We start from the raw sequence: 11,491 nt of genomic DNA on the forward strand, positions 1-11,491 counted from the left end.
TATTAAATACATTCATAACTTAGTACTATTTGTTAATTAAAAATTTTTATTTTAAAAACCTTAACGAATACTTTAAGATGTTGATTAGCAAAATTCTAAAAATTAATAGGAGTAGTAGAGTAATATAGAACTTGCTGGTGTTTCAAAAAAATAAAAAATAGAAATTGCTGGTTTCCAACTTGCCAAACAGGTATAAAGTACACTAAAAAATAGACGAAGGGTAGTATAGTAAATTTAAACCAAGACCTCTGAGTTTCAAGCAGATCTGTCTGTCTAATCCAGTCATTGTCACTATTGGGGGCGCTCCAATACCGTTTGTAAGTTCTGTTGAAATTCCAATTATGCCCTCAATAATTTCCAATATTTGCAATCTAAACAGAAAAGATGAAACTCCATTTGGATTGTCACACAGAAAATAACCCGCACCGGAATTTGGAGCAAAAATGAGAAATCTTTGGATTCTCTCTCTTCATTTCTCTTTGCAACTTTTTCTACTTCTGCTGAAGGCATTGCTTTTCCATTTGTAGCTCTTTCTGTAACTCACTCTTTTGTTCCGAGTCCTAAAGTCTAACAAAGCTTCATTTTCAATAAAAAAGCTTGTCTTTTTTTTATTTTTTTTTCACTGAACCCCATTTTGGGTTGTATTTGTTCAACCCCTTTTTCGTTTTCTTCTTTTAAGATTCCTTTGTTGAGAATCCTTTTGTAGTTGGCCACTGATCTCGGGAAAAAACCCAAAGTTTCTGCTTTTTTAGTCTTAGGCTCTTAGCTTCTGTGGTTGGTGTTTTTTAGTGTTGCAAAGAAACAATGAACTCTTCAACAAGGTTGGATTCAGCTGTGTTTCAGCTCACACCCACAAGAACCAGGTAATAATAGTAACACTCCAATTCATCAATGGTTTGCATGTTGGGTTTCTTTTCATTTTTGTCATTTTTCACCTCAAAGAAGCAAACTTGGCACTAATAAAGGATTGAATTTGGGTTATGGAATGGTGAAGCTTTCGTAGGCACTATGTTTTTTGTGTTAAGACATTTGCTAGTTTCTGAACCGGAATAGTTCATTAAAGGTGCAATTTCTTTAGCTTATTTAGTTATTTCCTGATTTGGAGTGTGGTTCAGTTTAGTTTTACACTCAAGCGAGTTAACTTTTTTTTATTGGAGCCACATGGTTTGGCCTTTTTGCAACATGGGTATAACATTCCAGTTTAAGTTTGGTTAAGAAACTCTAATGTGCTAAAATTTGAAGTTCTATGGGTGTCTAAATATGGTTGTTTGGAATTGGTAATTTTTTTAGTGCCAATACTGAGGCTTAAGGAAGGTGGATTAACTCTGAGAAACCCTGTTTTGTGTTTGCTTTCCATTTTTGTATCCCTGATTGATTCATCTTAAAACTCGATGTAATTGAGAATGTAGTAGTATCTGTAGCCTTACTTGTGGTTTTGATGCATTACCCTCTGTGCTGTTCTGTAAATCAGGTTTGACTTGGTTATAAATGTGAATGAAAAGAAGGAGAAAATAGCATCGGGCTTGCTACATCCGTTTCTATCTCACTTGAAGGCTGCTCAGGATCAGATGGCCAAGGGTGGTTATTCAATTGTTCTTGAGCCTGATGGTAGCCGCGATGTCACATGGTTTACCAAGGGAACTGTTGAAAGGTTTGACTTTTTAACTCTCGGTTTATAATTGCGGTCTCTATTTCTTGGAAGTTGAATTTATTTTATGTTTGCTTCTTAGACAATGTCATCGCCTATACACAAGTATGGATCTCAATTGTTGCCTTTTTTGTGATCTTTATGCTTAAATTCTTGTTATGTCTCTGTTTATTTAGTCTTTCGAAACAAAAGATATGCGCTGGGAAATTGGCAGTGAAGTCATCCTTTGGGGGACTTAAAAAGTTTTCCCTTTTAGAAATGTTTTCTAGGTTACATTTTTGGTTTGTACAAATTTACCTGGATAAACTTATTTCTCTGCTTTTTCTAGGTTTGTCCGCTTTGTGAGCACTCCTGAGATATTGGAACGTGTGTATACTACAGAATCTGAAATCTTACAAATTGAAGAGGCAATTGCAATTCAAGGAAACAATTGCATAGGGATTAGCACTGTAAGTAAATATATATCATATTCTATGATTTTTTTACAGCACCAAAAGACTATTTCTTCAACAATCATACATTTCTGCAGGCGGAAGAAAATCAAGTAAAACATGTAGAAAACACTGAAGCCACACCTGAAAGAACAAGTAAGTTTATTGCAAAATATCACTCTGCACAGAATTGAACAATTATATATTTGGTAAAATGTCTGCTAAGATTAAGAATTGTTTACAACTGAGGAATCTTGCTTCTTTACGTAGGCCGAAAGACTGTGCAGGATACCAATGAGGAGAGAGCAATAGTCCTTTACAAGGTTAGTGGTCTTTCATACCTCCATTAATTTATTATTGGATTGATTATGTTCTATTCACATTTCACTGTCCGTGGTTATGTCCCAGCCTGATGCAGAGCCACCTGCAGCAAATGGAAGCACCACTGCATCAGAAGAAAACTCAAAGTAAGTGCCGATTTTCTATCCTTCGAATTTTTCCCTCAACTATGAGCACCTCAGGTAGAAGCTTTCAAGTTTTAATTAAGGCTGTGTATGATTAAATAAAAGATGTATGTACCTGTCCTTAACATACTTAAATATGCCAGCCATTGCAGTTATTTCTAATTCGGGCAACCTTTTCTTTTTTTCTAAAGAGAATAGACAAACTCTGTTAGCAGTAAGTCGGAAAAAGAATTTTAGGGTGAATCTTATATAAGCTTGGCCATAACTTGATTTTTCGATGTATAATTCTGTATTGCAAGCAGCATGTTGGAAAGCGTATCTCTCTTTGGGATAAGTAATCTAATTTAGGGATCACTGCATGCAAAAAGACATAGTCTATAAATACATCTATGATAGTGTGAAACTGTTAGGATAGCTGTTTCTACTTTGTTAGCTTGTCTTATACTTTATATTAAAGTTTGTCTTATTCATTGAGTTTCCTTGCACTTTGTAAAACAGAATTTTAAAACCTATTTTGTGTTCGCTTCTATGACATATTATATTAGAGCCCATCTTCTGAAAGTCCTAGAGTCCCGTAAATCAGTGCTGCAGAAAGAGCAAGGCATGGCATTTGCACGTGCTGTTGCTGCTGGTTTCGACATTGATCATATGCCAGCCTTAGTCTCATTTGCTGAATGCTTTGGAGCATCGCGCTTATTGTAAGGAAAGCTTTTCTTTTGTAGGCTATTTTGACCTTTTGTATTGGTCGGTAAAATCTTTGGTTCTTCACTCGTTTACCTGGTGCTAATTTCATCACGTGTTAGGGATGCATGCTCAAAATATAGAGATCTATGGAAAAGAAAACACGAAACTGGACAGTGGCTTGAAATTGGAGCTGCCGAAATGATGTCCAATCACTCGGACTTCCCTGCATTAAATACATCAAACATCACATTTCCCATCATGGCCTCTACACCGCATACTCAGTCAGACTCGGGGAATAATGGGAAAGCAAATTCAGGTGCCTATCAATTCCAACATACTGTAAACTTGTAAATATATGGATTTATCATTAGTAGTTTAGAAAATCATAATATCGTATTATTCATATCTTTTCTAACATGCCCAAATGCATATGTCTTGACAATTTTGTTTGCACATTTTCAGATGTTCCTCCAATGGGTCAACCATCTCTAAGTCCTGGGGATAATAGTCAAGGTCAATTCCCGCACCCTATGTTTCCTCCATGGCATGTCCATTCTCCCCTGGGTGCTGTACCTGTCTTTCCACCATATCCGGTTCAAGGTATACCCTACTACCAAGCTTATCCTGGAAACAGTCCATATATGCAGCCAAATTATTCACCTATGGAGGAGCCAAGATTTGCTTCTGGTCAAAACATGAGGCACAGAAGGCATTCCATGGATAGTAGACACAGCAATACTGAATCCGAAACATGGGATGTAGAAACCTCAAAATCAAGGTTGCAGGATGAAGCGGATATGGATAGGGATGGTTCACAGAGCAGAGATCGACAGAAGGGTAGCCGATCAGGCAGAAAGAAATCTGGAATGGTGGTCATTCGGAACATCAATTACATAACAAAGGCTGAAAATTCTTCTGGCAGTGAATCATATTCAGATTCTGGCTCAGAAATAGATGAAGGCCAAGATGCTCAGGAATCTGTGAAGACCTTGAAAAGAAGGGACAGAAGTGAATCTGCGAAGAGGTTGAACTTGACAGATAAGGAAGTAGACCATGGGAATGATGCAGATGGAGGACACTGGCAAGCATTCCAAAGTTGTTTATTGAGAGATGCTGATGACAATAGACATGCCATAGACCAAGAACAATTCGATCTGCCAAATGCAAATTCCATGAGAAGAAAGAAACATGTTGTAGGTGATGATCCTTTGGTTTCTAGTGAGCGAGATATGCATGAACTTCAAGGCAGTGGTTCTATAGATATGCATAGCATTAGCAAAGGACTGACCCTCAAGCCTAGGGCATCCGGTGATGATTTATCATTGTCTGTGAAGGAAGGGCATTCTAGTGATGGCAGGTCTATAGATGTACAATCTTTAGAAGTAAATGGAATAAGGCGTGGTTATAGGACTGTTGGAAATGATGATTTCATAGTCCCAAACCATGAAGGTCACTTTGGTAATTCACACCCTTCCTCGGATATGGAAGCAGTCAGTGGACTAGGTTATTCAAACAATAAAATGGAAAGGAAGTTGTTTCATGATATGAATGATGACTCCTACATAGTGGACCATAGATCGGTTGCAGTCAATGATGTGGGACATGATGAGAGAAATGCTATTGACATGGACTCTGAGTTTCCAACGTCGCATAAGGAAGAAAAATCATCTAATGGGATAAATTATGAGCCAGATGAATTGAGCATGATGCCTGAACGTGGAGCGGAAATGGTGTCGATGAGTTATGACCCTGCTTTAGACTATGAAATGATGGCTGAGGCTGAAGGTTCTTCTTTGCAAGATAAGAATAACAAAGGGGTCGTGACTGAGGAATCTGCGAAGCCAGATAAAGTGCAGAAATCAAAAGTTACTCCAAATAGTTCTGATAAGATTAAGGCTGTTGGGCCAATCAGGAGAGGGAAGCCTTCTAAACTGAGTCCTTTGGACGAGGCTCGAGCCCGTGCTGATAGATTGAGAAACTATAAAGCTGATCTCCAAAAGATGAAGAAAGAAAAGGTACTCATTTCTTTTCATGTTGTTCACTTGTTCAAGGTTACTCATCTGTCATTCAACTCTATTCATTTCTGTTTATTGATAATAACTAGGAAGAAGAGGAGATAAAACGCCTAGAAGCTTTAAAGCTAGAGAGGCAAAAGAGAATTGCTGCCAAGAGTGGCACAGTTACAACAAAGTCACCAGTAACCAAGAAACAATTACCGGCAAAACTTTCACCAAGCTCTCATAAAGGATCAAAATTTAGTGATTCGGAACCAGGACCATCCTCACCCCTTCAAAGATTCCCTGTCCGAACTGCTTCTGCTGGATCTAGTGATTACTCAAAAGTCTCCAGAACCAGCAAATTGAATACCAGAAGCCAGTCGTCTGAAAACAAACTAAGCCGATCGGTGTCTTCTTTGCCTGAATCTAAGCCTGAGAAGGGTGAAGGTACAACAGATACTAAGGCATCGATGGCGCGGATTAGAAGATTATCAGAACCTAAAATGAGCACTGTCCGTCAGACTTCCTCAGCTAAGCCGCATAACGCCGGGACAATATCAAAGACTAAATCCGTTGATGGACCTGAGAGCAGAAAGATTTCGGCTATAGTGAGTTACGATAAAAGCAAGACTGCCGCCCTTCCGGAACTGAAAATCAGAACTTCTGCAGCAAGTGATGATGTTCAAAACAAATCATCAGTCAAAGAGAAGGCACAGAAATCGAATGGTAACAAGCCTTCTGTGAACTCAGACAGTACCTTAGGAAAGAAAAATGAAACACAAACTTCACCCTCTAAAGACCTAGATGACAATCCTGTTGTTGAGAAGACTGTTGTGATGCTTGAATGTGAGAAACCTTGTGCTCCTGCTATTCATAAATCAGAAGAAAAAACTGAGACACTGAAAAAGCAATATGATAATGAAGACATGAAGGAGAAATCTGAGGCAGCATCAAGATATGTTGCTATTCGTGCACCTGTTTCACCTCCAAGCATGGATATGACAGATACTGCAACATCAGGGAGCCAATCGCACCTGCCACATGCATCTACTGGAGTATGTATTCATAACTTAGATGATATAGCTTTGCGCCTTTGATTATAGCTAGAGATATGCTAAATCTATTCAGCACTAATGTCTTATTTTTACCCTTATCTGCATGATTGTAGAAATGCATATATTGCTTAGAACTTCTTTGTGCATCATCTAAGTTTGAATCTGATATCTTCCCAAATCAGGTCAAATTGAATGATAAAGAGAAAGAACATTCGAAGTCATTTAACATTTCTGTTGCCGAGGAAACATATCAAGCTCCATATGCCCGAGTTTCTTCTTTGGAAGATCCTAGCACCAGAAATACAGAGTATGGTAAAGCTGTCCCAACCGTTTTAGAGGCCACGGCAATTGGCGGGGAGAGTGTTAAAGCACATGTGTCCGACACTCGAAACTCAACACTTGAGAAGATTCCTGAAGCAGTTGAGAAGCCTCAGGTAAAGGAATCATCAAAAGGTTTCCGAAGACTATTGAAGTTTGGAAAAAAGAGTCACAGCTCAGCAAATTCTGGACACAGCATTGAATCCGATAATGCCAGCAATGATGGTGCTGAGGCAGATCAGATTGGAACGAATGGTTCGTCCATTGAAGGTAATCTGCTCCTCCTGGACCTCAGCATAATCAATCTTCTTCCATGGATATTAAATTTTGTCCATATCAATTTTTTTTTTCTATTTTCTCTAATTATATCATTCTTTTTGTATAAATATTTATCTTGGCTATGTTATTGTGACATGTTACCTAATATGTATTGCCTTCGTATTTTCGTATCGTATTGTATCTTGCCGTATCTAGTATTTGTACCCGTATTAGCGCAACACTTACCCTGAGATTACAGACTTATCGTCATATGTCCTGTTTCATGTTCAGTTCATACTTTGAAGAATCTGATCTCTCAAGATGAAACACCAACTACCAGCTCAACTCAACAAAAATGTGAGTACTCAATGCATGCTCTCAATTAATTTAAGTGCATTTGAATTAACTTTTTGATATCTATAATCCATTCCATTCTTAATATGTAAAATGGTAAACCATATTCTTTGTGCAGCTTCTCGGTCGTTCTCATTGCTATCACCATTTCGAAGCAAGAATAGTGAAAAGAAAATAAATATGGCTTGATACAATATAGTGGTTTCACCCTTCACTTGGATTCCTCTCTTGTTTTCTTTCTTTCTTTCTTTCTTTCTTTCTTTCTTTCTTTCTTTTCCAGTTGATGTCATTAGTTATTGTGTGGTTGCGAAAAGATCACCGAGTAATTAATATATAATATATTGCTGTGAAATTGATCTTTGTATGTAAATTCATGTGCTGCTGTTCATATTCCGAATCAATTTGTATATTTACTAGTATCTTATTAAATTAGATATTATCTTTTGGATCGAGGTGTTCTCCTTTCTATTTTCATTTTTTGTTATCCGAAAAATCTTGGGTTATTAAAAATTATGAAGTGACAAATAAACTATTGAAAATTTACATTTTGGACAGATTAGTTCTTTATGAAAAAAAAATTATCAATAAAATCTTCTAAGATAATAAATGTGGATAAGTTAGTTTAAATTAAGACTTTTCACCTTAATTATAGATGGCTAATTTGAAGGTAATCTAGTTTGTTATCCTGGTTTTGGAAGATTTTATTGACTTTTTTTTAACTAATTTGTTTGAAGTGTAAATTATAGGTGTTTATTTGTCATTTTATTCAAAATAAAATTATATTAGTATTTCATGTTTTGAATACGAAGACAATTCAATTGCTTTTTGAAAATTCTCTTTGGGCATTTTTGAAGAAAACAACAGAAATAATATTGATAAATGCTAGGCATGACTATGTTTTTAGACATTAAATAGTACGACGTGGATCTTACTCTGTGGATTCAATTAGTTTGGTTTTTATTTTCTTTAAGATCTCAAACTAATTATTCTAATAATAAAAATGAATATCATTAATTTAATTGCATAATCCAAAAGAAAACTCCAAAGAAAGAAAGGAATTTGAACTTGAATCTAATCTAACACAATATTCTGTTGAACAATATACTTTCTTTTCTAAAACCATTGAAGTCAATGGACCATAAAGAAACATAGGCATTCTACACTGTCACATTTCTATAGATATTGCCTATTAGGATTGCATGATTATCACTCAAAGCGAATGATTAAGCATGAGATGTTGCTTTTGCTCATCCTATTCATAGCTTCCTTTGCCAAGAATTCCGCTGCTTCTTGGGGATCCTCTATGTGACTTATCAGATTCACTGCCTCTTGATTCTGCATCACCTACATATACACATATACATATGCAAGATTCAATTTTTTCCCGCTTTTCAAAAACACACTTGTATGCTTTATGAGTTTTGTTAACGAGTTATTAATGTTTTAGAAACTTACTACTTCTAAAATGTTAACAAATGTCCTTAGAATACTCGTTGATAAAACCTTGACAATTATAATGGTTTAAAACTTTAAATAGCTTACCTCCCATATACCATTGCTGGCCATTATCAGAAATTCAGTATCTGAATCAATCCTTTCTCCTTTCACAACAAGTTCTGAGCCTCTAGAATGACTTTTACCTGATTCACATCTATACTTTGTTAAACACAGCTATAGCATCCAAAATAAGATGCGAAAAATGATAGATATATTAAATCAACAAAAAACAAAAGAGAGTGTTTTGTTAGATTAAATATGCGCAATACCGGAGAAGAGTCTGCGAGACCAATGTATTCGTGGTGAATGTTGGTGGTGTCTACCAGATGATGTGTGATGATGAGCTATGCCATCTCTGCAGACAACAGTTTTATAATCTCCCATGTTTGCTATCACAAGCTTCTCTCCATTGATCACCATAACACATGATCCTGAACCCATTCTGCTTCTTTCATCTGATTCATACTCCTCTCTTATCTTTGCCCTTGCACCAAGGTATGCCCTCTTCAGCGTTTCCTTGCTTTTCCTCCTTAAATGAGACTATAGTTTTCGACATCAGACCAAACATATAGGATTCAAGAATCTTCAATAACAAAGTAACACAATGATAAAAAAAATCAATTAACCTCTTGAAGCTTCTTGTTAAAGAAATTGGATTGAATGTACTTGGTAACCACATCTCCAACTACAACGTCAAACATTCCGAAATACCACAATTCATTATGATCCATTTGCTCTCTTTGCACCACTACTGAATCAAAGTTCAAAAGGTCTTTTTCAGAACCTTGATGATGCTCCACCACATAATATCCATGTGTTATTGGCATCATCCATGAAGGCTTCTTTGCAGGCACCATCACATGCTTTCTCTTTACTCCTCTTCGGCCGCGGCCTAGCAGAAACCGTTTCAGCCGGAAAACCTTACAAAACCCAAACACAACAGCCAAAGATTATTAGTTCTTGATCTATAAAGAATCATTCTTGCCATCACTTAATCAAGATTGAACAAAAATTACCTTAAGCTTGAGAGGAAGATATTTGAATCCCATCTTTTTCTTTTTCTCTCTCTCAGAGAAAAAATGACATATGGTTGCACAATATGTTGAACAAAGAAAATTAACAAACCAAGCTTTGAATATAGATCAGAATATAACATGAGAAGAACCTTAGGCTGATATATGTATTGAAGATAGTTGTTGAGTAACAATTGGCCTTGGTGCCTTTCATAAAAGGGTTTTAATGAGTTTCAAACCCCTTAACATTCCTAGCGGTTACAAAGAAATATATATTTGAAAATGTGTGTTTTAAAAATATTTATATTAACTCATTCTCGATATTTTTATGTAATTTTTAGTCATTAAAAATAAAAAAGGCTATTAATAATTCAATATAAGACTACAAATTAAATGTACTCTAGAAATGTAGAAATGTTTATTTTGTTTTTCTGGTTTGACTAATTAAATTGAGAACTATATAAGTCTTCAAATAAATTTGTGTTTTGACTCAAAGATACCCATAAATTGTAAAGAAAGTAATGTTAAATGCGTTGAGAAGAATTCTGAATTTAGAAAAGGTACTCCAATTAGCTTCAATCTTCAGATAGGAGGAAACTTTGAATAGGAATTAAATGTCAAGAACCATAGAGTAAATAAAACGAAAAATCAACGCGTTGGGTTGACATATACCAAGTATTCCTAAAAGTAATTGATAATTAATTAATTAATTAATTAATCAATTAATTAGAATTTTACTAAGGATTATTTATAAAGACACTTCTATTAAACACGGTCATAAAAAAGATATTTTTATTAGACACATCTACAAAAATACTTTCATTAAACACGATAATAAATAATAATTGGTAGAAGTTGGCAGAAATACTGTTGATAACGTAGCGAGATTGTTATTTAAAAAAATAAAAGGTTGACCATGTATTAAAATGCATTTATCAAGTTTCAACAAGGTAAACAAACTACTCTTAAGCTGATCAATTACTAATTAATTAATAAAAGCATGTTACAAACGGCATGAAGAGGCATAACAAATATTTATGAACGGCACATGGCACGTCGATATTCATGGCTTTTGGTTGTTATATTAAGGTGGCTTGTTATAAATCCTCGAAGCGAATCGGTTTTACATTTTTTTTAAATTATTGATTTAATTTTAATGCTATGAGTTAGGTTTTATTTTAAATATTTGCTTATTAAGTTGGTTGCGTATTTTGAATGTGCCCTACCTGGAAGATGGGGTGCTTGTTGTAAGAGTAACTCTATTTGTTTGGTTCTTCTCTGTTGATAGATAATTTTATTTAATTGCACTTGGGTGTTCTTGATTTCCTATAAAATGAAAAATACTAATGTGGATGCAAATTTAAACTCATAACTGTTGTTGCTGATGACTTTGGCTTAAATTTCTTTAGGCATTTAACTTAGGCATAGAATCTGTTCCACTTATAATTATAAGGTAAGTTCTTATTATATCTTTTATATTGAGAGTCATAACCAATAAAAACACATTTAGCGGACCTAAAATCTAATTTACTCTTACTGTATGGCCTTAATGAGGGATAACAAGCACCGCCAAATACTTAGAAGAGTATAATAAGATAGTTTGTTAAAAATCAATTCAAAAGGGAATTTATTGCCCAAAACATGTGTTGCTAATCTGTTGATAAGATAGGTAGCAATAACTACAGCTTCATCCTAATAAGTCTTGGGGATGGCAACAGTTAAAAGTTTAAATAAACTCATTTTAATGAGATGTTTATGCTTCTTCTCTGTCC

The 11,491-nt window shown here is 35.3% G+C and overlaps 2 protein-coding genes across 4 annotated transcripts; one reads left to right on the forward strand and one right to left on the reverse strand.

Annotated features, from left to right (window-relative positions):
- LOC107617931 lies at positions 400-7,661 on the forward strand. Of its 3 annotated transcripts, XM_016319821.2 has the most exons (14): positions 400-863; positions 1,472-1,651; positions 1,977-2,097; positions 2,178-2,235; positions 2,350-2,402; positions 2,488-2,546; positions 3,089-3,241; positions 3,347-3,543; positions 3,690-5,242; positions 5,332-6,279; positions 6,462-6,867; positions 7,147-7,212; positions 7,328-7,441; positions 7,474-7,661. In XM_016319821.2, exons 1-13 carry the CDS (start codon positions 805-807, stop codon positions 7,396-7,398), a joined length of 3,924 nt encoding a protein of 1,307 aa, XP_016175307.1. In that variant the 5' UTR covers positions 400-804; the 3' UTR covers positions 7,399-7,441; positions 7,474-7,661. The 3 variants fall into 3 exon arrangements, with proteins under 3 accessions (XP_016175307.1, XP_016175306.1, XP_020967980.1); XM_016319820.2 differs by having other exon boundaries at positions 7,328-7,661; XM_021112321.1 differs by lacking the exon at positions 400-863 and having other exon boundaries at positions 3,127-3,241; positions 7,328-7,661.
- Positions 8,204-10,047, reverse strand: LOC107617017 (putative protein phosphatase 2C-like protein 44). Its single transcript, XM_016318854.2, has 5 exons — positions 9,723-10,047; positions 9,333-9,626; positions 8,976-9,246; positions 8,752-8,849; positions 8,204-8,553 (listed from the first exon to the last, which is right to left on the reverse strand). The coding sequence occupies exons 1-5, from the start codon at positions 9,753-9,755 to the stop codon at positions 8,416-8,418; spliced, it is 834 nt and encodes a 277-aa protein (XP_016174340.1). The 5' UTR covers positions 9,756-10,047; the 3' UTR covers positions 8,204-8,415.

The sequence above is a fragment of the Arachis ipaensis genome, chromosome B09, assembly GCF_000816755.2.
Source record: "Arachis ipaensis cultivar K30076 chromosome B09, Araip1.1, whole genome shotgun sequence".
Classification (NCBI taxonomy): Eukaryota; Viridiplantae; Streptophyta; class Magnoliopsida; order Fabales; family Fabaceae; genus Arachis; species Arachis ipaensis.

Coding starts and splice junctions, on each gene's coding strand:
- LOC107617931 (XM_016319820.2), top strand. CDS start 805: ATGAACTCTTCAACAAGGTTGGATTCAGCTGTGTTTCAGCTCACACCC. Junction 2,547..3,088: donor GCATCAGAAGAAAACTCAAA/GTAAGTGCCGAT, acceptor ATATTATATTAG/AGCCCATCTTCTGAAAGTCC. Junction 7,213..7,327: donor CAGCTCAACTCAACAAAAAT/GTGAGTACTCAA, acceptor TTCTTTGTGCAG/CTTCTCGGTCGTTCTCATTG.
- LOC107617017 (XM_016318854.2), bottom strand. CDS start 9,755: ATGGGATTCAAATATCTTCCTCTCAAGCTTAAG. Junction 9,627..9,722: donor ATCTTCCTCTCAAGCTTAAG/GTAATTTTTGTT, acceptor GGGTTTTGTAAG/GTTTTCCGGCTGAAACGGTT. Junction 8,554..8,751: donor CCAGCAATGGTATATGGGAG/GTAAGCTATTTA, acceptor GTGTATATGTAG/GTGATGCAGAATCAAGAGGC.